Source organism: Bubalus bubalis, chromosome 4, assembly GCF_019923935.1.
Source record: "Bubalus bubalis isolate 160015118507 breed Murrah chromosome 4, NDDB_SH_1, whole genome shotgun sequence".
NCBI classification, from domain to species: Eukaryota; Metazoa; Chordata; class Mammalia; order Artiodactyla; family Bovidae; genus Bubalus; species Bubalus bubalis.
Window position 1 is genome coordinate 95505101 of NC_059160.1, and position 27427 is coordinate 95532527.

General features: G+C 40.3%; 1 protein-coding gene across 1 annotated transcript; it reads left to right on the plus strand.

The window, feature by feature from the left end:
- Nucleotides 1-238: 238 nt before the first annotated feature.
- NDUFA12 (NADH:ubiquinone oxidoreductase subunit A12) lies at nt 239-27083 on the plus strand. The gene is made up of 4 exons (XM_006064479.4): nt 239-396; nt 1204-1286; nt 5277-5364; nt 26813-27083. Exons 1-4 carry the CDS (start codon nt 311-313, stop codon nt 26991-26993), a joined length of 438 nt encoding a protein of 145 aa, XP_006064541.2. The 5' UTR covers nt 239-310; the 3' UTR covers nt 26994-27083.
- The last annotated feature ends 344 nt before the right edge of the window (nt 27084-27427 follow it).

The following is a 27427-nucleotide window of genomic DNA, read 5'->3' on the forward strand; positions in this document are numbered from 1 at the left end:
ATGAGGAAACTGAGGTCCCCAAAGGAGAAAACTTCACCTGGGAAACCCTAGTATAGGTGACTTTTCCACTTGTCCTGTCTTCTAAATGGCATCTCTGAAAACGCAGCTCTGGAGGGACAACAAAGCTCATCTTCTCTGGAAAACGGGAGGAGGCCACAAGGGGGAGCTCCAGACCTGCGCATGCGCAAAACCAACTCCGCCTGCCGCGCGTGCTTGGGAACTTTCTGTCGTCGGCTCCCTGCCGCTGAGTGGCTGGTTCCGCCGGTGGGTTTTCCGCGGCGCGCCGGAGAGGCGGGGCCTGCAGGACAAGATGGAGTTGCTGCAGGTCCTGAAGCGCGGGCTGCAGCAGGTCAGCGGCCACGGTGGCCTCCGCGGCTATCTACGAGTCTTGTTCAGGTAGGCGGCCAGCCATGCTCTTCGCTTCTGGGACTGGACTTACCCTGGCTGGTTTCTTGGAAGGGGGTTCGGGCTTGGGTCACCTTGGAGAATCCGCAACTCTTCTCAAGGACAACCGGCCAAGTCAGCCTGGCTTCCCCCGGGCGGAAGTCTGTCCCGGGGTCTCCCGGAGACGGGATCAAAGCCGGCTGTAGAGACAGAGCTGTGACATAGAGGTGAGGGCATGTATGGGCTGCACCCCTGCTCTGCTTCCTGGGGAGTAATGAGCCTGCCAAAAGCTCACACTGTGTGACCTTGGGAAACTTTTGGGGTTTTTTTCCTCCTTCCTTTTCCTTCCGTGTACTGTAAGGAGTTAAACGAAGTGATTACAGTTTTCCCCGACTAGTCCTTCAACTCGGTGAATTGGACGAGCAACATCGTCCGGGGAAACGGAGTTGGAGACCTAGAGCCGAATGAAAGAGCCAGATGTTCGTATCATTTTAAGATGAAACACTTTAATTTCCAGGTTTCCTGAAGTTTATTGCTAACTTCAGTGCCTCAGACATAGGGATAATAGATTTTTTTAAAGTAGTCTTGTGATTTGAAGGTATTGCGTGTAAATATTTAGTGTATTTAAGGCACATCAGTTGGCTCAGTTTCTCTTCTCTTGTGCTGGAAGTATACAATCGGTGACCATATCCAGCATCTCCTCGTTTTTCTCCTTGGCACAGCTGCCTATGTTTGTGAAAGTTAATACTCTCTCTTTTACCTATGTGTTGTAAATAAAGAATCTTTCCAAAATGTCTGTTTTCTTTTGGACATTCCCAGGGCAAATGATGTGAGGGTTGGCACATTAGTGGGAGAAGACAAATATGGAAATAAATACTATGAAGACAACAAGCAGTTTTTTGGTAAGTGCAGTATTTTGGGGTATAAGTAATGGGAGTGAGATTGGGATTTGATTTTACTTTGTTTTCCGTAATGTATTTTTACAAGGTACTTGTAAAAGGATGAAGAACTCAATAGAAAAAAGAAAAAGATAATCCATAGGAAAAGAAAATTAAGTCACTAACAAAGGCATGAAAAGATGCTCATTCTTATTTTTTATTAAAAGAATACATGATTTTTTTATTTTTCAATTTTTATTGAAATATAGTTGATTTACAGTGTTTCAGGTATACAGCAAAGGGATTCATGTATACGTGTATAAATACACATATTCTTTTTTTACATTCTCTTCCATTATAGGTTATTACAACATATTAAGTATAGTTCCCTCTGCTATATAGTAGGTCTTTTTTGGTTATCTATTTTATGTATAGTAGTGTGTATATTTTAAATCTAAGTTCCTAACTTATCCCTCTCATCTTCACTTGTAATTACAGAAATGCAGTTCAAAAAAACAGCGTTATCTTTTTTCACCTGTTGAATTTTGAAGCATTTGCCAATCTGATGAATACTTACTGGGGAAATGCCATGAGTATATACATTAGGACGTCCCTGGTGGTCGAGTGGCTCTACTGCATGCTCCCAGTGCAGGGGGCCCAAGTTCAATCCCTGGTCAGGGAACTAGATCCCATATGTCCTAACCAAGAGTTGACATGCCACAACTAAAGATCCTGCATGCCACAAGGAAGATTGAAGATCCCATGTGCCACAACTAAGACCTGGTGTAACCAGATAAATAATTTTTTTTTTTTAAGTATATACGTTAGTACAGTCCTTTTGGAGGACAGTCAGTAAATTTTCTTAAAAGTTACATTGCACATATCTTTTGTCCCAGCAATTCACTTCTAGAATCCACCTTAAATGTTCTTGCAAACCAAAAACAACCATTGCAGCATTGTTTTACTAGTAAATTCTAAAAGCAACATTAATCGTGCATCAATTGGATACTGATGAATTGCATTTTTAATAATACTTTGTTGTTATTAAGAATGATATAAACCAGTACATTTTATATAGAAAGATGTCAAAGTTTCTTGTGTTTGTAACACAAGAAGCTCCAGATGCAGAACAATTTGTTGCCTCACAGGAAGAAAATTAAGCTTTTTGTGTTCATATGCCAAATGCTGGAAGGAAATACAAGAAACTTAGAAGTATTATCAGATGGTAAGGTTTCAATATTTTGTTCCTCCATGTTAAAACTTTGAAGTTTACTTAATTAACGTCTCTCAGCCCCAGCTTCCTCATGTTATAAAGTAGCATCATAATAATAATATTTGCCTCATAAACTTGTATAAAAAATAGATTAAAAGTGAATGGGAGGAGCTTATCCAAATGTAGGATTTATCAGCCTCAACAAGATTAACACTGTGGGTCAGATACTTCTCTTGTGAGGGGCTGGTCTGTGCATTATGGAATGCTTAGCATCCTTGGCATCGACCCACCAAGTGCCAGAAACACTTCCCTTCTGCAGTTGTGACAACCAAAAATGTCTCCAGACTTTGCCAGATGTCCCCTGGGGGACAAAGCTGTCCCCTGTTGAGAACCACTGGCCTATTGCTCGGGCTGTAAGTGCTCAAAAAATACTATACTACTGTTGCTATTATTATTACCTTCTTGAAGTGTTGGAAATTTTTTGCCATGTGCATTTGTTACTTTTACAATAAAAAAAATTATCTTTTGATTGAGATTAAAAGTATCAGAGAGGGAATAGTTAGTCTTTATCCAGCGGAAAAACTGATAAGGTGAAATATAATGGCCTTGAGTGCCATGTGCTTTCTAAACACATATAACGTACATTATCTACTTTAATATTTAACATCTACTGGAGGTAAACACTTTAATCTTCCCCCTCCCTCGTTTTACAGAGGAAACTTGGTCATAGACCTTAATAATATTTTTAGGAATATATAAATCATGTATCCATGTGTGATTGCATTGGATGCAAGTTGGTCTATAAGGGGTAAACAGCAGTATCTTAACACTCTGTAACCATAATTTTGTAATATTTAGGCAAATCATAGTTCTAGGCCTGCAGTTGATTTTAAGAGATTATCAAAAAGCTGTTTTTTTTTGAATAGAGAAAAAAACTGAGGCCCAAGAAAATGTCTTATCCAGAAGGAACTTAATTAAATAACAGCTAGGTAGTGGCAGAGCCCCAGGCCAAAATTCTTTCTATTCATCGCTTTGTTACAAACTCGTATAATATTAAACTTCCTTCATTTTTTCCCCTTTTCTTCTTTCCATTTTTGCCTCACATTGGAAATATCTTTACTTTTGCTAATTTAAAAAATGATATATTTTGTTGTAAAACATTGAAACTTAGTGTATGAAGTGAAAAAGGAAAGCTTCCTTGTCACATAGTTTTACCTCATTTTAATAGTATTATATATATATATTTCAAGATTCCTCAGTGCATGTGTAAACATTCATTTTTTAAAAATTATGTCATGCATGTTGTTTGTAAACTGAAATACTTTTACTTAAAAATCATGGGTCATTTTTCCCATAGTAAGTTGAAGGTATCTACAGCATTCTTTTCTGTTTGAACACTTGTTTTGTGTTTTCTTATTTTACAAATTTTCACACTGTTCTTTTTAATAGCAACAGTGTATTCCACTGTATGGAAGAACCATTATTTTCTGGGATAGTTCACTATTGGTAGACACTTTGCCTTCAACTTTTTGCCGTTAGAGACGATGCTGCAGTGAGCTTGGTTGTAACAAGATCCACATTCACTTGTTTAAGTATCTAAGAGTGAATTCCTGTAAGTCGGATTGCTGAGTCTGCACATTTAAAAATTTGATATGTATAGATTATGAGATTGTTAAAGCCCAGCTCTATCATGGCATCATTTTGCTTATTGGCTTAAAATTCATTACAGGGATGAATTCAGTATTCCCTTTGTGGGGGTGAGGGCAGTGAGGAAGAGATGAAAGAAATTAATGTTTATTATGCACCTATGTGCTTGATACTAAACTAGGTGTGTGTGTGTGTGACATTTAGTTTTCATAGCAACGTTAAGATGTGGGTATAATCATCCACTTTTAATAGATAAAGAAACTGAGGCTTATAACTTGCCTAACAGCCATTGATAATAAATGACAGTCTTGTATAGCACAGGGAACTCTACTTAACACTTTGTAATGGCTTATATGGGAAAAGAATCTCAAATAAGAGTGGAGATATATATATATATATAAACAGATTCACTTTGCTCTACACCTGAAACACATCATTGTAAATCAACTATACCCCAGTAAAAAGTAAAAGAAAAAAAAGTGACAGTGTTCATTAAAATACAGGCCTTTGCCTAACAGTTTTGTAAATTGTGGTTAGGCTCTCAGCTGTTTCATAGAAATTTGTTAAAACGTGTAGCCATACTATTTTGATAACATGAGCTGTTCTACTTATCTAACCATCATATATAATGCTTGCTTATTATGTAATAACCACCAATTTCCTAAAGAATCTCTGATGGTTATTTAAAAATATTTATATGGAAACCTGTTGCTCAAGTGTGATTGCTGTGAATACATTTCTCTTGCCCCAGTTTCAGGAGGAGCACTCTTCTCTCCTGAATACCCAGAATGACTGGGAACGTATTCCCCTTCCCTCTCTGATACCCGCTTGGCAGGGCACCTGGGGGAGAAGCCAGGGTTCTGCACTGTGGAAAAGGCCTGAGCTCCACCCACAGAGCAAGTCCATTGCCCAAGAGGGGTTTTCCTGAGGTGGCCTCTGGGTTGTTGATAAACTTTGCCATGTACTTCCTGGAGTTTACCTTCAATAATACACCCGGGTCTCTCTAGTTCTCTAACTTTTCTCTTACATAAGAGCATATAAAAGTCTTTTCTTAATAAAAAGCTTACTTTGATACTACGCAATTACGCTGTTTCAGAAAGCTGGTCTTTATCTCCTCGCATCTCTCTAAACTACACGTTGATCTTTCCATCCAGGCAGACACCGATGGGTTATATATACTACTGAAATGAATGGCAAAAACACATTCTGGGATGTGGATGGAAGCATGGTGCCTCCTGAATGGTAGGCTGCATCAGCATTTTATTTTATATAAGTTGGCAGTATTACACAAATATTTGTTGAAATTCTATTGCTAAGTTAATCGGTGGTGTTCTGAAAGCATCGGTCCCAATTGTGATGGCTGTGTGACTAGTTATCCTAGAAGTTAGTAGCTTAAAACAACAATAAGTATTTATCTTGGGGTTTTTGTGGGTCAGGAGTTCAGACAAGACAGAGCAGGAATGGCTTATCTCTGCTCCAGGATGTCTGAGGCTTCAAGGGGAAGACTCAGAGGGCTGATGATGGAATCATCTTGTTACTGATTACATCCCATGGACCCTGACTGAGATTGACTCAGCACAAGCTTTATTCACTGGCCAAAGAGTGGAGAAGCAAGAACATGCTCACAGATCAGCTTCTTGCCCAGGTGGCAGTAGTTGTTGTTCAGCTGCTTAGTCGTGTCTGACCCTTTGCGACCCCCAGGGACTGCAGCACGCCAGGCTTTGCTGTCCCTTACTGTCTCCCCAAACTCTTGCTCAAACTCATGTCTGTTGAGTTGATGATCCCATCCAACCGTCTCATCCACTATTGCCCCCTTCTCCTGCCCTCAGTCTTTCCCAGCATCAAGATCTTTTCCAGTGAGTTGGCTCTTTGTATCAGGTGGCCAAAGGATTGGAGCTTCAGCTTCAGCATCAGCCCTTTCAAGGAATATTCAGGATAAATTTCCTTTAGGATTGATTGGTTTGATCCCCTTGCAGTCCAGGGGACTCTTGAGAGTTTTCTCCAGCACCACAGTTAAAAAGCATCAGTTCTTCAGTGCTCAGTCTTCTTTATGGTCCACCTCACACATCCATACCATACATGACTACTGGAAAAACCATAGCTTTGACTAGACGGACCATTGTCAGAAAAGTGATGTCTCTGCTATTTAATATGCTGTCCAGGTTGGTCATAGCTTTTCTTCCAGGGAGTAAGCATCTTTTAATTTCATGGCTGCAGTCACCATCTGCGATGATTTTGGAGCCCAAGAAAATTGTCACTGTTTCCATTGTTTCACCATCTATTTGCCATGAAGTGATGGGATCGGATGCCATGATTTTAGTTTTTGAATGTTGAGTTTTAAGCCAGCTTTTTCACTTCTTTCACCTTCATCAAGAGGCTTTTTAGTTCCTCCTCACTTTCTACCATTAGGGTGGTATCATCTGCATATCTGAGGTTATTGATATTTCTCCTGGCAATCATGATTCCAGCTTGTGCTACATCCAGCCCAGCGTTTCTCATGAAACTGCATAGAAGTTAAATAAGCAGGGTGACAGTATACAGCCTTGACGTACTCCTTTTCCTATTTGGAACCAGTCCGTTGTTCTGTGTCCCGTTCTAACTGTTGCTTCTTGACCTGCATACAGGTTTCTCAGGAGGCAGGTAAGGTGGTCTGGTATTCCTTTCTCTTTAAGAATTTTCCACAGTTCGTTGTGATCCACACAGTCAAAGGCTTTAGAATAATCAATGAAACAGAAGTAGGTGTTTTTTGGGAATTCCCTTGCTTTTTTCTATGATCCAGGAGATTTTGGCAATTTGATCTCTGGTTCATCTGCCTTTTCTAAATCCAGCTTGTGTATCTGGAAGTTCTTGGTTCACATACTGTTGAAGCCTAGCTTGAAGGATTTTGAGCATTACTTCTCTAGCATGTGAAATGAGTGCAATTGTGCAGCAGTTTGAACATTCTTTGGCATTGCACTTCTTTGAGATTGGAATGATAACTGACCTTTTCCAGTCCTCTGGCCACTGCTGAATTTTCCAAATTTGCTGGCATGTTACTGAGTGCAGCACTTAAAAGCATCATCTTTTAGGAGTTGAGATAGCTCAGCTGGAATTTCATCACCTCTACTGACTTTCTTCGTCATAATGCTTCCTGAGGCCCCATGCCTCTCCAGGAGACTCTCATACACAGGCAGGTCTGGCTCAGTCTCTGCTCCTTTCCCTGGGGTCCTGGTGCACACAAGGTTTTTTTTGTGTGTGTTCTCCAAGCATCTTTGGCTGGTATGAGGATTGATTTTAAACTCGATTGCAGCCCTCCTACCATCTTGTTGCAGCTTCTCCTTTGCCCTTGGATGTGGGGTATCTTTATTTTGGTGGGTTCCTGTTGATTGTTCAGTTGCAATTTTGGTGTTCTCTTAGGAGGAGATGAGCACATGTCTTTCTCCTCCTCCATCTTACTCAAATCAGTGGCAAGAGGGATTTTTTTTTAAAAAGTAAAGACAAAGGGAGGAGAAGTGAGCCTAATGGTGGGGAGGCATATGCATTAGTCTGCCAGGAAAGGTAGGGCTCCCCTCATCCTCAGGGAGTGGGGTGCCACTCCCTTTTTATCCTTTTTTTGTTATTAATGTCTGGTCATCACTGTTGGTAGGTGTGCCATTTAATATGTTAATATCATAGAAATCAATGTATAAGAAGACTCAGGGTTATTATAGTTGGAGGTCAGATTCATTGGTTGGTCTCATCTGGTTCCATCTGTGTTTTTGCTTGTAGCTTCCTTTCTTATCTCTGTACCCTTTAACTTAAAAATTTATATTCACTTTTACTAAACGTGTGGGTGGAGGTAGTGGCTTGTTTGGCTGGTTTTAAGCAAGGACAACCTGGTCGAAGGTGGAGGTTGGAGGGTTTGAGCAAAGACCTGGAGCAGCTCTGACAACAGTCTGGAGATATGTTCTGTCTCCGTCTGGCAATTGATGCTGGCTTTTAGCGGGGGACATGGCTGAGTGTTGAGTTGGAATACCCTCAGGTAGCCTGAGCCTCCTTAAGCAAATGCTCTGAGAGGGAGCGCCAGGCAGAAGCCATGTTGCTTTATCTGAGTTAGTGTTGGAAATCATCCAGTACTTAGTCTGCATTCCCTTGGCCAAGGCAGTTAGAAAACTCTGTTCATGTTTAACAGGAGAGGTGTAGACTTGCTCTTGATGGAGAGGTATCACCAATCATATTACAAGTTGGGTTACATAATGGTGTGGTCATCTTTGAGGAAAAGCAGGATGCTGTGGTATCACTTGGCCATAGTGAAGAGAAAGCCTGAAAGAGCTGTGGCCCTGATCTTATTCAGCAGTTCAACTTAAAGCACATTCCTTAACCTCTCTGGAGTTTGGATTTCTCATCTGTTAAGTGAGATTCCCTCAAATTCCTTAGGTCTCTAAAAACTATGATTTCTAATATGTCTATTTTAAAAATGAAATTTCAAATCCGCTTACTTGAATTACCAAATTTTTAATAAAAATAGTTCAAAAAATGTATTTATATCGATTTCATAGATTGCTGGTTGATATACTCTAGAGATCCTTTCTAGAAGATCCTGGTCTAGAAAATTTTACAAAAAAAACACACCTAAAAATAAAGTATCAGGTTAATTGTGATCTTTTAGTTGAACTTGATCGTCAGAAGTAGTTTGGGGCTCTACTGAGTAGAAACTGAGATAATCTCATAGTATTCACTTTCATTCTAAAGGCTCAAGTAGGAACCCAGGCACTGAGTGAGTGGCGGAAGTGCTGCTGTGAGACGGCTGGGGGTTCTGGGCGCTACAGTGAGCTGAACGCACGCGTTCTGTCAGGGCAGCGTGCTGCTCCCTCTCCAGCTTCACCAAGTGGGGGTGCAGCCAAGGATTTCCAGATACGATTTTTCAAGAGAAAGTGGAAATCTGTCTTTCTTTATGAGATTTATTTTCTGTTTGTTTGTTATTGAATGTTTAATACAGCACTGTCCAGTAGAACTTTCCGTGATGATGGAAACGTTCTATAACTGTGCTTTCCATTGGGGCTTCCCTGGTGGCTCAGTGAGTGTTAAAGATTCCACCTGCCAGTGCAAGAGACGCAAGTTTGGTCCCTGGGTCGGGAAGATCCGCTGGAGAAGGGCGTGGCAACCCACTCCAGTGTTCTTGCTTGGGAAATCCCATGGACAGAGGAGCCTGGCAGGCTACAGTCCGTGGGGTCACAAAGAGTCCAGCACGACTTAGCAACTGAACTACAACAAAAACCACCAGCCTCATGTAGCCCAGGCTAATGTGACTAAGGAAGTGAACTAATCTAATATTTTATTTAAATTGAACAGTCTACTTGATTGGACAGAGTAGTTTTTTTGTTTTTTTAAATATTATGTGAGCTAAGGAAAGTATGTTTATAAGGATTCACGTACACGCAGTTTTCAACTTGTGGTCCCCTGCTTGGACTGCTTAGAAGCATTTACCCCTGTCAGTGACGTAGTTTGAAGACTACGGTATTGAAGTGTGTCTTTCATAAAACTCATTGGCTCTTAACATGAGAAAGCAGCACTGATGTTATTTGAGGCTGGATTTTTGTGCTCTTTTTAATGGGAAACAATAATCTGTGGTCTGTGAAAATGTGAGGAGCTGTGATTTTAGGTCTGGAGCTATCTGCCTGCTCTGAAGGGGCATTCTGTATGTCAGGGGCCTTATTTGAGACCACGATCTCAAAGTGGAGTGTTGGCTTTAGGTGACGAGGTATCCTGCAGTTTTCATTTATTTGGTTGATTGTTTTCGGGAGGGGTTGGTCCCGAGAGTGTGTAGAAGGTCTGTGGGCTGTCTTGTTCAGATGGATGGCCATCTCCTTCAGAGTACCTATCTAGATTAGGGGTTGGGGGAGGGAATTGATTTAAATTATGTGGGATGAAACACATTTTAAGCCATTAAATAGTTAAAAATCTGAAATGATAAGTACTATTCAGCCAAGCCAGTCCTTTTATATGTAAGATCTGAGATCACATAAAAAAGAAGCTGAAAGCTGTAGAAGAGAACATCACCCGCTAGGGCGCTGCCTGGGGGCAGTTGAGGATACAGAGCTGGGTTTCTTTGTGGAGTGGGGCCCCCTAAGTTCTGAGCACCTTTGAGGACCCTTGTTTGTAAAGGAAGCTTAAAGGCTTGTGATGAATCTGCCTTGGAGAGAGTGGTTTGGATTGGCTCAGCTGTTTGTTTCTCAGAACCCCCTTTTCTGAGTGAGTGCAATGCATTGTAGAACTCTAATCTTACCTTTGATTTGATCCATGAATAAATCTGAAGTTGGGTTGATTTTTCTTTCATTAGAGAGCCAGGTATTACGTATAGAGTAATGAACTACAGTCTGTCACCTTTATTCATTCAAATACCTATGGCAAAAAAAACAAAACCAAAAAACCTATGGCGTGCCTACTGGATGCCAAGAACAATTGTGGGCACTGTGAATACAACAAGTGAGTGAAACAAAGCCCTTGCTCTCATGAGAGGAAGCAGAAAAACAAATATGTATTTTAGGAAACAGTAAATGCAAGGGAGCTGATATTCATAAAGAGTGAGGGCCTTCTCTCAAGGGGGAGATGGCTGTTTTATACAGGGGTTAGGGAAGGCTTCTTGAAGAAGTGACATTTGAAAAGGGGAGGGGACTGAGGTGGGGGAAATGAAGAGTTCCAGACAGCGGAAACCACAGGTGCAAAGGCCCGTTGTGTCTGAGATGTATTGCTTGTATTCAGAAGAACAGCAAAGTGGCCAGTTGGGCTGGAATGGAATGAGTGAGGGGAGGATGTCAGGAGATGAGGAAGGAGAACTAGCTAGGGCCTACAGTAGCTACATCTGCATGTGGATCTTATAAGTCATGGGTAAATCCTTTGGCTGTTTTTTTAAAGTTCTTAGAAAGTCACTGGAAGGCAAGATAGAGTGTGATCTGTTTTACAGGTTTTTACATTTTATTTCTTTATTTAGTTTTGGCCGGGAGGGGCCTTCTTTGCTGTGCGTGGGCTTTCTCTCGTTGCAGTGTGGGGGCTGCTCTTCGTTGCAGCGTGCAGGCTTCTCATTTCCGTGGCTTCTCGTGTTGCGGAGCGCAGGCTCTCGGGCACGCAGGCTTCAGTAGTTGCGGCTCGCGGGCTCTTGAGCGTGAGCTCAGCAGTTGTGGCACACAGGCTTAGCTGCTCCGTGGCGTGTCGGATCTTCCTGGACCAGGGATGGAAACAGTGTCCCCTGCATTGGCAGGCAGATTCTTACCACTGCGCCACCAGGGAAGTCCTGTTTTACAATTTATTAAAAATTGGGAACAATCCCAAATTTTCTGAAAAGTTCCAAGTACTTGAATCATTTCAAAGTAAGTTTCCAAAATGATGTCATATTACGACAGAATTAACTTTAGTATATAATTCCTACAAACAAGTACATTCTCCTACATACATAGCTACGATGTAACCGTCAAAGTTAGGAAATGAACAGTGATATACCACTGCGGTGTAATGGTCAGACCCTGTTTCAGGTTTCATCAGTGTTCCCAACCATGTCCTTTATAGCAGGAGGGTCTGGTCATGCCTTTCATGTAGACCTCATTTCTCTCTAGTCTCTTCCACACTGGATTGGTTCCTCAGTTTTTCCTTGATTTTTATGATCTTAACACTTTACAAGATTGCAGGACTGTTGTGTTGTGGAGTGCCTCTCAGTGTGTTTCCTCTTAACTCCATGCGAGCTGTGCATCTGTGGCAGGAATGTCACGGAAGCAATGTCAGGTTCTTCTTGTTGCATTTTATTAAATGGCTTCTGATTTCCCCAGATTTCTGCATTCTCAAGTTACTCATTTTCCCTTTACAATTAGCATTTTGTGGGGAGAAACTTTGAAGTTATATAACTATCCAGTTACTCAAGAAACTTCCATTTATTTATAGCAATATGAACTGTTATTTTAATCCATGGGTTATAGTCCCTTAATGGGCTTCCCAGGTGGCACTAGTGGTTAGGAACCTGCCTGCCAGTGCAGGAGACACAAGAGATACAGCTTCCATCCCTGCGTCGGGAAGGTCCCCTGGAGGAGGGCATGCAGCCTGCTCCAGGATTCCTGCCTGGAAAATCCCCGAGGACAGAGGGCGCTCTGTCCATAGTGCAGGCTGCAGTTCATAGTGTTGCAAAGAGTCAGACACAACTGAAGCAACGCAGCAGCAGCATAATCTGTTAATATAATTTGTTCTTTTATTGCTCAGATTGAATAAATTTGACCAGTAGGAGTCCATTCAGTCTGCATTTGTGGTCCTTTTAAAACATCTCCAGCATTCTTGGAGCACATTCTTTCTGACAACAATTTTTCCAGGTTCATCTTATGTTTTCCCGACCCCACCCATGAAAACAGCCATTTCTTTGAGGAGCCCTGTATTTGTTTTGTTTTCTTGCTGTTTTTCCGTATAGTATTTAGAAACTATAATAATATCTAAGTGCAAAGTATGCTCACTGCTGTTGGGACATCACTGCTTCCAGGCTCTCTCAGTGGACAAGCTAAGTTGGCTCTAACAATTCTTTGTATGTGTGTATACATCTATATCTCTGTCTTTTTTAGTCTACATATTGAAAACCATGCATCCACAGCAATGCCACTGAATCCAGTCCAACACCACAGGTTATATTCTAGCTTTTTCTCTTTCCATATTTCTGTTTCTTTTTTTTTTTTTTTTTAATAGAGTTACTTATTTGATGAATTCCACTCTATGTATTGAAGTTCTCATTGCTTCCTTCCCACTCCCCACCTCTGAACGCCCTTCTTACCCCACTTTGCTTCCAGCACCCCACATCAGCTTGGCAACTCCCCCTACCTCCCCACAAGGATGCCTTCTTCTCCCCGTGCAGGCTTTGTCACCTTACTAGTCTATTGCCACACTCCTCCTCTCCACCCACTGTGCCAAGCAGACAGATGCTTACTTTGCTTAGCCCCAGCTAATGGCTCTTGGGGGCTTTCCTGGTGGTACAGAGGTAAAGAATCTGCCTGCCAGTGCAGGACCCGCAGTAGACGCGGGTTCATTCCCTGGGTCAGGAGGATCCCCTGGAGGAGGAAACAGCAACCCATCCCAGTATTCTTGCCGGGGTTATCCCAGAGGATGGACAGAGGAGCCTGGTGGGCTGTATAGTCCCTGGGTTCACAGAGTCAGGCACGACTGAGCACGCACACACTGTTGTCTACTCCTGTGTAACAGATTTTTCAAATTTAGTTTAAAGCAATAAACATTATCTTACAGTTTCTGTGGGTACGAGTTTGAGTGCAGCTTAGCTGGATATTTCTGGCTTAGAATCTCTCACAAGGCCACACAGAAGACACCGTGTGTTTGCTGTTCAGTTGCTCAGTCGTGTCCGACTCTTTGCGACCCATGGACTGCAGCATGCCAGGCTTCACTGTCCTTCACCATCTTCCAGAGCTTGCTCACACTCATGTCCATTGAGTCAGTGATGCCATCCAACCATCTCCTCCTCTGTCATCCCCTTCTCCTCCTGCCTTCAATCTTTCCCAGCATCAGGGTAATTTCTAATAAGTCAGCATCAGGTGGCCAAAGTATTGGAATTTCAGGATCAGTCCTTCTAACGAATATTCAGGGTTGATTTTCTTTAGGATGGACTGGTTGGATCTCCTTGCAGTCCAAGGGACTCTCAGGAATCTTCTCCAACACCACAGTTCAAAAGCATCAATTCTTTGTCTCTTAGCTTTCTTTATGGTCCAACTCTGGCATCCATACATGACTACTGGAAAAACCATAGCTTTGACTATATGGACCTTTGTCGGCAAAGTAATGTGTCTGCTTTTTAATATGCTATCTAGGTTTGTTATAGCTTTTCTTCCAGGGAGTAAGTGTCTTTTAATTTCATGGCTGCAGTCACCATCCACAGTGATTTTGGAGCCCAAGAAAATAAAGTCTGTTGTTGTTTCCCCATCTCTTTGCCATGTGAGGCTGCAGTCATATTGAGGTTTACATTTGGAAGGATCCACTGTTCAACTCATTCACAGACCTTAGAACACTCGTGTGGGCCTCCCCTCAAGACTACCTCATGATGCGGCAGCTGGTTTTCCCAGAGTTACAATCAGGAGCAAATGAAAGGGAGCACCATAGTTGAAAGCTGCAGTCTTTTTAAACCTAATCTCAGAAGTGACACCCCGCACTGGTGCTGTATTCTGTTGGTTAGAGTTGAGTCGGTCGGGCTAGCCCAACAGTCAAGGAGAGGTATGTCCACCAGGAGGATGTGGTCATTGGAGGTCATCTTAGAGGCTGCCCACCACAGAGACTCATTTTGAAGTGAGATGGACTCAACTAGATTTGCTGATAGATTGGATTTTGAGAAAAAAGGGTAGCTTCAAGATTTTGGCCTGAACTACTAGTGGTATATTAGCTGGGAAGAGGAGGAGCAGGCAGAAGGGGAGAAGCAGAATTGGAAGGGGTGATCAGGAGTTCTATCTGAGATGTCTGTTAGAGTGTGGTGGGTAGATAGTTGAAAACATTAGTCCGGAGGTCAGAATAGAGGTTGGTGCTGGAGATAGGACTTCAAGTGTGATTTTACCTAGCATAGTATGCAGTTTTCATAAATTATGGGTAAAAGGGTTGAGAGACTCTGATCTTCAGTTAAATATCTAGCTCTATCACCCTGGAAACCAGGTTAGATTGTATCAGTCATAGTGCTGGATAAAACTGATCCTTGATTGGCAAACTGCATCTAGATTGAGAGGACTTGCAAATGCCTGATGAGTCAGCTATGTTTGGGCTCCCCTGTCTTGTTGCTCTTAGAACCGGTATGTCCCTGCTGGGAATGGCAGTCCTGAAGCCGTATCTGTGTAGTTGTTAGCAGAGATGTTAGCTTTTGTGGGCGTGAAGCTTTAAAGTTAGGGCAGCTCCAGCACCTGCCTCGTGTGGTCCTCATCTCCCTTGAGCCCGTGCTTTGTCATCTACAGAGTCAAAGATGGATGTCTCAGTGAGCCTCGTCCCCGGACGAACTACTGCAAAGACTCCCTGTGGGAGCGACACCTGATGCGTCCCTGTGTTCTCAGGCTGTGGCTCCCGTGCTTGGCCCTGCTGAGTTCTCAGGGGCCCTCTGTGGCCTCTGACAGTCTCTGAGTCTGTTGAGTAGTTACATAGTCTCACCTGGGGAAGGATTTCCCTTCAGTGGCATCCTTTCAGTGTTTTTGGTAGAACCAGGGCATATTTTTAATGAACTTGTAGCTCACTTCGGAGAAGGCAAAGGCACCCCACTCCAGTACTCTTGCCTGGAAAATCCCATGGACGGAGGAGCCTGGTAGGCTGCAGTGCATGGGGTTGCTAAAAGTCGGACATGACTGAGCAACTTCACTTTCACTTTTCACTTTCCTGCATTGGAGAAGGAAATGGCAACCCACTCCAGTGTTCTTGCCTGGAGAGTCGCAGGGGCGGGGGAGCCTGGTGGGCTGCCGTCTATGGAGTCGCACAGAGTCGGACACGACTGATGTGACTTAGCAGCATCAGTAGCTCACTTAATGTTCCCCATCTTTGTGGTAACATGAGAAATTGTGTGGGAAAATGAGTTCATTTTGTCGGTCTTGTCTCAAAGCTTTCATTTTCTTTGACTGTGTCAGCAGTTGGTAAGGTCTGTTAGTAGATAAACAAAAGGTATCCATGGTGGTGCAAACATCTTGGATGGGCAGTGGAGCCACTCGAACCTTGAAAATTAAAGAAAAAATTTATTGCCTAGAGCCCAGCACAGCACCCAGCTTACAAATAGTTCATGCCATTGAGTGAATATTTATTAAGCACCCCACTATGTTTCAGGTACTCATGGGTTTGTACATTAATACGGATGAAAATATATGAGCCTGTCCTGGAGTTTATAGTCACTTAATGAGTACTGGCTGGTAGACTAATACTGTATTGTAACTTACTATGTGTTATTTTTCTTTGTTACAGTACCTTCCTTTTCTTATCTTTTTTATTCATTTAAAGTGAAAGTGAAGGCGCTTAGTCCGACTCTTTGTGACCCCATGGACTGTAGCCTTCCAGGCTCCCCAGTCCGTCCAGGCAAGAGTACTGGAGTGGGTTGCCATTTCCTTCTCCCAGGGGATCTTTCCGACCCAGGGATCGAACCTGGGTCTCCTGCATTATAGGCAGATGCTTTTAGCGTCTGAGCCACCATGGAAGTCTTTATTCAATTATGAGGTCAACAATTAGATTTTAATTTCTCCTTTAACTTGACTGAATAGAATACTCAAAGTCTTTATTTCAGTGGATTACAAATACTGTCTTATACCATTTTGGAGTACCCTTAATTTTATCTTTAAGTTAGCTAATTGCCACCATCTATACAGTAATGCATAATAATATTTATTTTCATTTTTATGGTAGTAAACCAAGTAAATAATCAGTATCTACATGAAATTTGACACGATAAAATGTTGTTGAATACCAATAGAAAGAAAATTTGGGCAGTTTTTTGCATAATAGTATAAAATTGCTGTTTTCATTTATATCAGGAGAAACAAAGTTTTGTTTGTGTGTGGTTTGAAATATTTGAACCCTGAAATCCTTTGAGCCAAGTTAAAAAAGAAAAAACCATGGCTTGCCTGGATTTTTCTTTACTGTGGATATACTTTTTTCCCACTTGGTGGCACCTTCTGTTCATTTTAAAGTAACATGTCCTTCCTTCTTCCGTGTAGTGCACTGGTCTCTCCTCCCCATATATTAATTTTTCTTATTAAAATTAACGGTTAAATTACTCAAGTAATACATAAGTACTTTTTAAAAGAAATTATAGCTTATTTTCAAAAGTTTTCGCTTTTTTTTTTTTTTTTACAGAAAATAATTTGTCCTTGAAGATTTTTTTAGTGCCATGGTGACATTGACAATGGCTTTTGTTTTGTAGGGTTAATTTATTTAGGGTACCTAACACAGTCCATAGGGTTGCAAAGAGTCGGACATGACTGAAGCAACTTAACACACACACATACATACACACAACATCATTTTAGTCAGCTTTTTTTTTTTTTTTTCCACTTGACAGAAGATGTTCTAGAAGCCTTTTAGAGAAGTGAGGTAGCAGGAGGGGAGGATTACCTGGAGATGATTACTTCGGGCTTGAGAGACTGGGTGGGTGGTGGTACCTTTCATTAGGATGGGAAGACTAGGAGAAGGGTAGCCTGTGAGGGTGGAGGGTAGGAATCAGAAGCCTCCTTTTTGGATGTAGGAAATTTGAGATACGTGCCAGAAATCCAAGTGAACAATTATGTTAAGTAAACAGCAGGATAGATGAATCTGTAGCTTAGAACAGAGGTCAAGCCAGTAAAGAATAAGTAGTTACTAGCAAAGTAAGGATTGGAGAAAGAAATGGCAACCCACTTCAGTGTTCTTGCCTGGAGAATCCCAGGGACGGGGGAGCCTGGTAGGCTGCCGTCTATGGGGTCACACAGAGTCGGACACGACTGAAGCCACTGAGCAGCAGCAGCAGCTAAGTAAGGTGGAGAAGGCAATGGCACCCCACTCTAGTACTCTTGCCTGGAAAATCCCATGGACAGAGGAGCCTGGTAGGCTGCAGTCCATGGGGTCGTGAAGAGTTGGACACGACTGAGTGACTTCACTTTCACTTTTCACTTTCATGCACTGGAGAAGGAAATGGCAACCCACTCCAGTGTTCTTGCCTGGAGAATCCCAGGGACGGGGGAGCCTGGTGGGCTGCCATCTGTGGGGTCACACAGAGTCGGACTCAACTGAAGCGACTTAGCAGCAGCAGCAGCAAAGTAAGGAAGACAAGAGAAATGAGCATTTCAATAATCATAGGAAGTCTAACTGTGTTGATTTTTGCTGAGAGATTAAGTAATATAAGGACAGAGAAGTGTCCATGTACATTTGGCAGTATGAACTTCATTGAATCTAAATGGAATCTGTTCTTGAACAAAATGTGGAGAGATCAGAAAAATTTAAAAAAATCTGTTGGGTGGGCAGGGATAATCCACATACACCCCTAAGACGCAACCACTGTCAGCATTTGCCATATTTCCTTTAGTCTTTTAAAATAAATGTTTATGTTAGTTGTGTTCCTAATCATTCAGTTTTATTTACTCTTTTTTTTCAGCGTATAATATAAACAATTTTCCTTTTTAAAAAGAATCCTTATAATCATGATGGTAAAAATGTACAGTTGTTATAGAAAACTTGGAAAATCCATAGAAGGACAAACAAAAATAAACTATAATTCCTTAGCCAAGAAATAAGCACTGTTAAGGTTTTGTTCACTGATTGAACACATACCAGTTTGTCGGCTTTTGAGTAGAGAAGGAATGTTTTCAAAGGCCCTCAATGTGGAGAACAGGATATAGTTTATTGGTCACGTCTTCTTTAGAAGATTTGTGATTATAAATATTAATAACTATATATAGGTAAATGTGTGTATACAAATATATTTGTTATATACAATATTTCATTTCCCTTCCCCCTCCCCTCACTTACTATAGCACAGATGTTTTCACTTAATATGCTGCTTGTCAGTTTGAGTTTTTAGTGTAGAGGGGCTTTGAATATAGACAGGACTAATGGCAATTTGGGTTTAAAATGAATATTCTATTAACTATAGCTGCAAACTTTAAAATGTAGTTGCTCTTAAGCTTTGAGGATTTGTTTATGAATAGGATAGCAAGATTAGTAACTTGAATATTTGTGCATAAAAATAAAAAACAATTATATTCTCTTGTTCTTTGATGAATGGTTAATAAACGCTAATGGAAAGAAATTCTCCTAAGGAGTTATCTCCACTTGCAATGTTAGTTAATTACATCCCTTAAAGCATTTTAGGGCACATTTATAAATGTAATATATTTGATTTTTTAAAATATCTTCAGATGCCCAGTGTAGGTAGGTTAATGAACCTTTCAGGCAAAATGTTCCTAAGCCATTAAATGACTCTTGTTTATTCAAGCCAAAAATTTAAGGGTCCTTTTAAACTTTCTCTAGGAACCATTCTATCAGCATGTTCTTTCTGCTTTATCTTCTGAATATATCCCATGCCTAATCACTACATCTATGGCTGTTACCCCAGTCCAGAACACAGTAATGTCTTGCCTGGACTTCTGCAACCACTTAACTGGTTGGCCTACATTCTTACAATATACCAGTATTCCCAGCATACTGAATGATCGTGTGTGTGTGTGTGCGCGCTCACACGCGCGTGCAGTTGCTCAGTCGTGTCCGACTCTTTGTGACCTTATGGACTATGTAGCCAGCCAGGCTTCTCTGTCCATGGAATTTTCCAGGCAAGAATACTGAATTGCATTTCCATTTCCTACTCCAGGGCATATCCCTGACCCAGGGATCAAACATGTTTCTTTGCATGTCCTGCATTGGCAGGCAGATTATTTACCAGTGCGCCACCTGGGAAGATGATTAAGTGATTAGAGTGATTATTTTAAAATGTTAACTCAGATTATATCAGTACTCTGCTCAGAACTCTCCATTGGCTTTCCATTATGATGAAAATTAAAATTCCAACTCCTTACTTGGTCTGCAGGGCTTCCTTGATAGCTCAGTTGGTAAAGAATCAACCTGCAATGCAGAAGACGCTGGTTCGATTCTTTGGGTCGGGAAAATCCACTGGAGAAGGGATAGGCTACCCACTCCAGTATTCTTGGGCTTCCCTTGTGGCTTAGCTGGTAAAGAATCCACCTGTAATGAGAGAAGCCTGGGTTCGATCCCAGGGTTGGGAAGATCCCATGGAGAAGGGAAAAGCTACCCATCCCAGTATTCTGGCCTGGAGAATTCCATGCACTGTATAGTCCATGGGGTCGCAAAGAGTCGGACACGGCTGAGCGGCTTTCACTTCACCCGGTCTGCAAGGCCATATGCTGTCCTGGCCCTTCCAGGTCTGTGTGCCCTGCCCAGTTCACCACCCTGCTGACTCTTGACTTATTAGCCACATTGGCCTTCTGGCTTTTCCTCATGGAGTGACCACACTCCTACCTCAGTTGCTTTGCACTGGATGTTTCCCCAGATTGCATGGTTCATGCCTGCAGGTTGTTCAAGTGTCTGTTCCAGTGACTTCTTAGACTGCCCTAGCTGAAAGAGCCCCATCCTTCTCTCACGGTTTGTTTCTGCAGCTGCCATGCTTCTTGGTAAGAATCTCGTTCACTGTTGTGTTGCTAATGCCTAAATCAGTGTCTCACACGTAGTAGTCGCTCAGTAAACTTTTGTTAGATGAATGTGGACATACTGTTTTACTTGAAACAACTGTTATTTTGCTTTTTGGATACAGTAATTTTATTTGCTTCTGCTGGCTGATCCAAAAATGGTATATCTGTCACTTGTTTCATAGCTTTTGTATGAATTTGAAGCTGTAATATATTTACCTCTGAGTTCCACTCTAACTTCAGCCTGTCCTTTTTAATATCTTGTCCCACTGAATTGTATCTTAGTCTTTTAGAATATTATTTTTCTAAATAAATTGCCATCTCTCAATTCCAGAGAATATTGTCTTCCTCTTGATATATCTGCTCAGTCTGTCCTTCTTCAGATAGTAAGTGTTGTATAAAATACTCTGAATTGAAACAAGTGTTACTCAGTACAGTGGGTTGCAGGTTATTTTCAAAATAGTTCCTTCCTAATGTTTATTTTCTGTTCCAGAAAATGAGAGTATTAAGTGGCTGTGTTTTAAGAAACTATAAAATGCAGGTTTAGGTAGATATGTAGGTGTTACAGAATATTGCTTTATAATAAATAACACATTTTATTCACTGTTCAATGTAACATTTTACAAAGATGTGTTGTTGGAAAATTTCATATCTGATTGTGGAAATAAACTGGGTAGTTTGGTGAACAAAGAACTATCTGCAATTTCCAGACAAAATCTATTTGATGTTCACAGGTTATCAAAGTATAAAATATGCCACACATAGTCATATGTAGAAATTTTTGAGGTTTCTAAATTAGAAAAACAGTGTGAACCTTTTCTATGTAACTATAGTGAAAAACATTGTGCTGTGGAAGTGACAGGAAGAATTCGCATTAAGGTAGACTGAGAGAAACAGCCTATCTGCCACTAAAACATTCAGTACATTAAAGAGAGTGATTTTTTTTTTTTTAAGTGATGGTCTAAAGTGGGGTGAAGTGGGGTTAGAAGTAGAAGAACCTACTTATAGTCTCAAATAAATGACAGATTATTTCAAGGAGGATTTAAAACCCTGCTAGTTGTTTTGAATCTCTAGTTGTTTTGAATTAGGATTTTAATTTTTAATAGCTTTCTTTGGTCTTACAAAGTAGTACATGTTTGTTACAGAAAATTCAGAAAATCACAAAGCAAATAAAAGTAACCTATTACCCTACCACACAGAGACAAAATACTGTTGATATTTTGATATATATTCTTCTCATTTCCCCTTTTCCTGTGCATATATATCCTTTGCTTTTGTTTTTAATGTAAGTGGATTTTTTAAAGTGATAGCCTGTGTTTGAATCCTGGCTTCACTATCATGGACAAGTTATTTTTAAACTCTTGGTGCTCTAGTTTCCTCATTTATTAAATCAGGTTAATAACATCTGTCTCATAGAGTTGTTTTAAGAATTAAATGAGTTAATATTTATAAATTGTTTAGAACAGTGCCATGACTTACAAATGCTATCTACTATTGAAACTCCAGTACTTTGGCCACCTCATGCAAAGAGTTGACTCATTGGAAAAGACTCTGATGCTGGGAGGGATTGGGGGCAGGAGGAAAAGGGGACGACAGAGGATGAGATGGCTGGATGGCATCACTGACTCGATGGACGTGAGTCTCAGTGAACTCCGGGAGTTGGTGATGGACAGGGAGGCCTGGCGTGCTGCGATTCATGGGGTCGCAAAGAGTCAGACATGACTGAGTGACTGATGTGATCTGATCGTTCAGTAAATTAAGTAAATAACCTGCTTTTTAAGCTTAATATTTGGTGAGCGTTTTCTCAAGTCATTAAAATATTCTCTGTTAACATAATATTTACTAAAGCTTTAATCCTCTGTCATGTGGCTATGGCCTGAGTTAAAGTATTCCCTGTATTATTCTTGGTTTTGTTTTTTCTGTGTTTTTACTATTATAAGTAAAACTTTGGTCAGTATCCTTGTATGTAAGTGTTTATCCACACATCCTATTTTCTGTGGCACATTCCTACAAGTAAAATTGCTGAGTCCAGAAGTGTACATGTTTTGTAAGTGTTTGATACCTACTGCCAAATTACCCTCAGTTGACATTCTCAGGGTAAATACATTCACAGTATGTGAGTTTGATTTCTCTATAACTTCACCAATACTAGATATTATTTTATTTTTAAATCTTTACCAGCTTAGCAAGTAAAACATTATATCTTGTTTTAATTTTTATTCCCTTGGTTAAAATTTTTTATCTTTTCTTTTTATGACTTATCTTTTAACATCATTTATCTGTTTTGCTATTGGATGTTTAACTTTTTCTGTTTTGTAGTAATAGATTAACTACTTTTCTGTATATTTCTCCATTTCTTTTATTTTTTAATCTTGTTTTCAGAGTTTTAGGACATAAACATATTTCAATTTTTATGTAATAAAATTACCATTTTTTTTTCTTTATGGCTTTTGGACTTTGATGTTAAGCTCAGAAATGGTCCTTCATAGTCTGTTAGTATCAACACGTCTTATGAATATAAATATTCTTGCAGTTTTTCCTCAACAAAATTATTTGTCCTAGCATAATTTATTGAGAAAAATTTACTTTCCCCAATAATTTGATATGCCAACCTTATTTTATATATCCTTAAGTCTAGGGGATTTTGTTCTATTATTATACTTTTATACCAAATTCTTAGTACAGAGTTTTTGTACCAATTTTTATATTGTTCTAATGTTTGTGACTTTAAAGTCTGGTATTGCCAGCCTTCCTGATTGTTGTGTTTTCAAAGTGTTCTTAAGATAGGCTTGCAGCTGATCCTTAGAATTATAATTGTCAAACCCTATTGAGATTTTGATTCAGATTGCATTTAATTAAAAACAGTAGTAGCTAAAGAAGTTTGAGTTGGCTATTTTGTCATGAATTGTCTTTGGTTTTTATTTTGTTAAATATGTCAGTCTTATCCTGTGGTTAGCTGGATCTCAGGGTTTTGACAGATACTTCAGTGCTCTCATCATCCCAGCCAGTTTTCATCTGTTGCTTGTATGTAAGCTCCTGATCAGGATGTTCTTTTCGGCTACTGGGAAACTGTTCAAGCCTCAGCTGTGTGACATACGTGCTGTGGGACCTTGGGAAGGTGGTTTCAACTCTGTTTCCTCAGTTTTAAAATACAAAATACTTAGTATTAATTTAAGTGATTGAGTGGTATGCATGAGAATTTTTCATAAACTAAAGTGAGATGGAGTAATAATAGTTTTAGTATAATGAATATTTTTACCTCAGAAAACCATCTGGAGGGGTTTGTGTGGTTTTTCTTAGTCTGTCTTTTGAAAAGTTGAAAAATCTTTGTTGTTTCTAGGCTCTGTAATGTTAGGTAAAAATATCTGAAACATGAACACAGATTCCAGCCTTGATTCCCAAAGTTAACAATGTTTATTATCCAAGGAAAAGATTCAAAACTGCCTATATTTCTGTTGCTGTTATATTTCTGAAAAGGAAAATTAAACTTTGTATCTTTGTTATTAATATCCATCTTAAAGATTGTTTACCATCTTACAATCTGTTTTATATGGTGTATATTTTTATTTCTTAAATTTCCTATTAGGCTGTTTTATTCTTTCTTCAGAAATAAATCCCTCCATTTTGTACTTAGAGTGGCTAACAACCTCAAACTTAGGTGAAGTAGTATGTTTTCAAAGAAAGAGAAGCTCGTCCTTTCCCGTCCTTTCTACACTTCTTTTTGTGTTCCAGTCTTTCTGTTTTCTTCATTAACAACTGAAAATTGGATCAACCACCTGTGGGATTTATTTCCATTTGAGTTGTGTTGTAATTGTGGTTTAATATCTTTGTTATTAATTTTGACATACTTGAGTATATTTGAGTACTAAGTTTTTCCCAAAGTGTAATCTGTTTTCATTACAAATACTTATCTCTTTTGTATTTATAACTTTTTGCCTTTCTGCCAGTCTCCTTATTTGTAGTCTTACTGACTTTATCATCAAGTTTAAGTTTATATTTTGTTCTGTAAGATAATAACAGTGATATAAAGTTGAAGTGGGTCTGATGCCAGCTCAACACAGTTTTTTAGGCAGTACTCTTAGTCCATTGGTGCCTTTAATTAATTGGAATAAAAACGACCCAAATGAAAACCTGTTTGTGCAAACTCTTCAGTGTGAAAATCTAAAAGATATTGTTTCTTTATGCTTTATTTAATAATATAGTTAGAAGGGTTATATTAGGCTAGCAGATTATAAACATTTTCTTATTTCTTGTAGCTTCTTATTCTAACATAATGAGAATAAATTATTGTTTATTCATTCCCTGACTCCATTCAATAGTCTTACTAGATGAACATTTTCAGATTTTATGTGTTGGCGGTAAAAATTTCTTTTAGTTTTCTTTTTCCTTTTTTTGGCCTCACAGTGCAGTCTGTAGTATCTTAGTTCCCTGACCAGGGATTGAACCTGGGCTCTTGGCAGTGAAACTGCTGAGTCCTAACCACTGGACCACCGGAGAATTCCCTCCTCTTTTAGTTTTCTATCTCTTTTTAGCATTTTCTATCTCTCTGTGAGCTCTCAGTTAAGTTACTGAATAGGCATATAAAAGCTTTGGACTCTGCTTCTTTAAATATCATTTTAACTTTCAGGAGTCTTGATGACAATTATTTGAATAAAAATGGCTCAGACAGTAAAGAATCTGCCTGCAGTTCAGGAGATCTGGTTTCAGCCCCTGGGTTGGGAAGATTCCCCTGTAGAATTCCATGGACAGAGGAGCCTGGCAGGCTACAGTCCATGGGGTTGCAAAAAGTCCAACATGACAGAGCAACTAACGTTTTTTTGAACACACTTTTTTGTAGTTACTTAGGCTGACTCAAAAGGCAAAAGTTAAATATTTCTGCTGTGCCTTAACTTACATAAAACCCCTTGGTAAGTAAAAGCTTTGGTTTTCACAGCTAATCCCTCCTGTCTCACCACTGGTGTCTCATAATGTCATGGTTTATTGGTCCAGGTTACTTTCACTAATCCCCATTTTCCTTTGGAGGATGTAAGAGAGAAAGCAGCCCGGTGGGTTTAGATTTCCTCATTCTTCATTGTGTTAGCTGGTCATGATGTAATTATCTTTAGACACAAATATAGCAACTGTAATAATATCTTATTGATCTTAGACAATTACCTAGCTGTATCTATCAATTACTGTTAGCAGATATTCTTAAACTTACATAGCCTCATGCATTTTTCTCATTAGCTTTCAGTTCAGTTCAGTTCAGTTGCTCAGTCATGTCCGACTCTTTGCGACCCCATAAATCGCAGCATGCCAGGCCTCCCTGTCCATCACCAACTCCCGGAGTTCACTCAGACTCACGTCCATCGAGTCAGTGATGCCATCCAGCCATCTCATCCTCTGTCGTCCCCTTTTCCTCCTGCCCCCAATCCCTCCCAGCATCAGAGTCTTTTCCAATGAGTCAACTCTTCGCATGAGGTGGCTAACGTACTGGAGTTTCAGCTTTAGCATCATTCCCTCCAAAGAAATCCCAGGGCTGATCTCCTTCAGAATGGACTGGCTGGATCTCCTTGCAGTCCAAGCTTTAGTCTTAGTTATTTTACTGAAACTTCCTTGACTTGCCCTTTCCTCTCTAGCCGGGTAATCACCCCTCATCCCACCCCAGCCCTTTTTTTCCTCAGGAGCTGCAATTCTATGCCTGTCACCTCATTCCCTTTTCTTATAGAGTCATCTTTGTCTTAAGAGCTCAGAATCTTGTTATGAATTCTCTCTCCCCTTCCTTTCCCATATAAATTCAGCTTGGTTTTCTGCTCAGTTCTACTCTTTGTCCCTTGGACTTAGTTTCTTTCTTTTCTGTTATTAGAGAGTTTTCTGTACTACAAGGAAATGCCCGGCTACCTTCTTTAGGCCAGATTTCTGGCACCTCCCCCCAAGTATCTTTTTACAAACACTTGAAGCTGAAACACTCGTGAACTTTGGGCTGTGGTTGAACAACTTTATTATAACAAACTGTATGTTCTCCAGTGCTCAGACTTAAGCTTTGACTTAAGATGCACGCAGAGACCCTCTTCTTTGACAGGAGCCTGAAGGGTTTCAAACTAGAGCTTCATGAACCAGAGCATCCTGAGCATGCTGAAACCATGGAGGCAGCCTCTAGCATCCAATAGAATAATGCTGTACGTCATCAGTTCTAAACTACATTTTTATATCTAAAATTAAGATACATGTTATAATCAGTAGTGCCACAATTAGCAGCATCTTCTTTTCTTTCTTAGTGATACATAAAATAATGGTGAATCTTAAAATTGATGGGGTCCTAGATTTGATGACATGTAATAATCACAAAAGCAGTAGCTGACATTGATTGAGTACCTGCCATGCACAGTAGTTTTTCTAGGTATTATCTGATTTAATCCGTATACTTTTCTTAGTAAGAATGTTCAGATGAAACAATCAAGGCATAGGAAAGTTCAGCTAGTTAGAGCTGAGATTTGAGCTCAAGCAACGCAATAACTTGAGAACTGCTCTCTTAGCTCTCCTCCTCCTACACTAGGCTACCTCTTCATAACTGTCTTTTTTTTTCTCTCTCTCTCTTTAAGGCATCGTTGGCTTCACTGTATGACTGATGATCCTCCAACAGTAAAACCACCTACTGCTCGTAAATTCATTTGGACAAACCATAAATTCAATCTGAGTGGCACTCCACAACAGTACGTACCTTATTCCACCACTAGAAAGAAGATTCAGGAGTGGGTCCCACCTTCGACACCTTACAAGTAAAGACGACGAAAAGCAATTTACATGTAAAATATGGGGCTTTTCCTATAATTGTACTGCTTACTGTTAACTTGATTAAAGTTATTTGATTAAGCAGTGTCTTTTGTGCTTTTTTGCCCTTAACTTTATTTATCAGCTGCAAAATAGAAGCTTACAAACATGAGTAATTGAAGTAGACTTCTGTTGGGGCAGCCGTGCAGTGTACAGTCCCCCGTCACCTGTGAGGTTGTCTCTGTGCTTTGTGGCCCTGCCTTGCTGCCGTAGCTGATTGACGGGGGAGACCTAACTCTGAGTTGAGCCAAACAGATCTTCTCATGGGAATTTGAAACTTGAATGGAGAGACTAAGAGACATCAAAGTTGGATGACTTTTATGGTGGCCTGTAAGAAGGTTATGAGAGGTTTCCTATTTCCTGAGTTTTGGTTCTTTCATAGTTTA

Coding starts and splice junctions, on each gene's coding strand:
- NDUFA12 (XM_006064479.4), top strand. CDS start 311: ATGGAGTTGCTGCAGGTCCTGAAGCGCGGGCTGCAGCAGGTCAGCGGC. Junction 397..1,203: donor TATCTACGAGTCTTGTTCAG/GTAGGCGGCCAG, acceptor GGACATTCCCAG/GGCAAATGATGTGAGGGTTG. Junction 5,365..26,812: donor AGCATGGTGCCTCCTGAATG/GTAGGCTGCATC, acceptor TCTCTCTTTAAG/GCATCGTTGGCTTCACTGTA.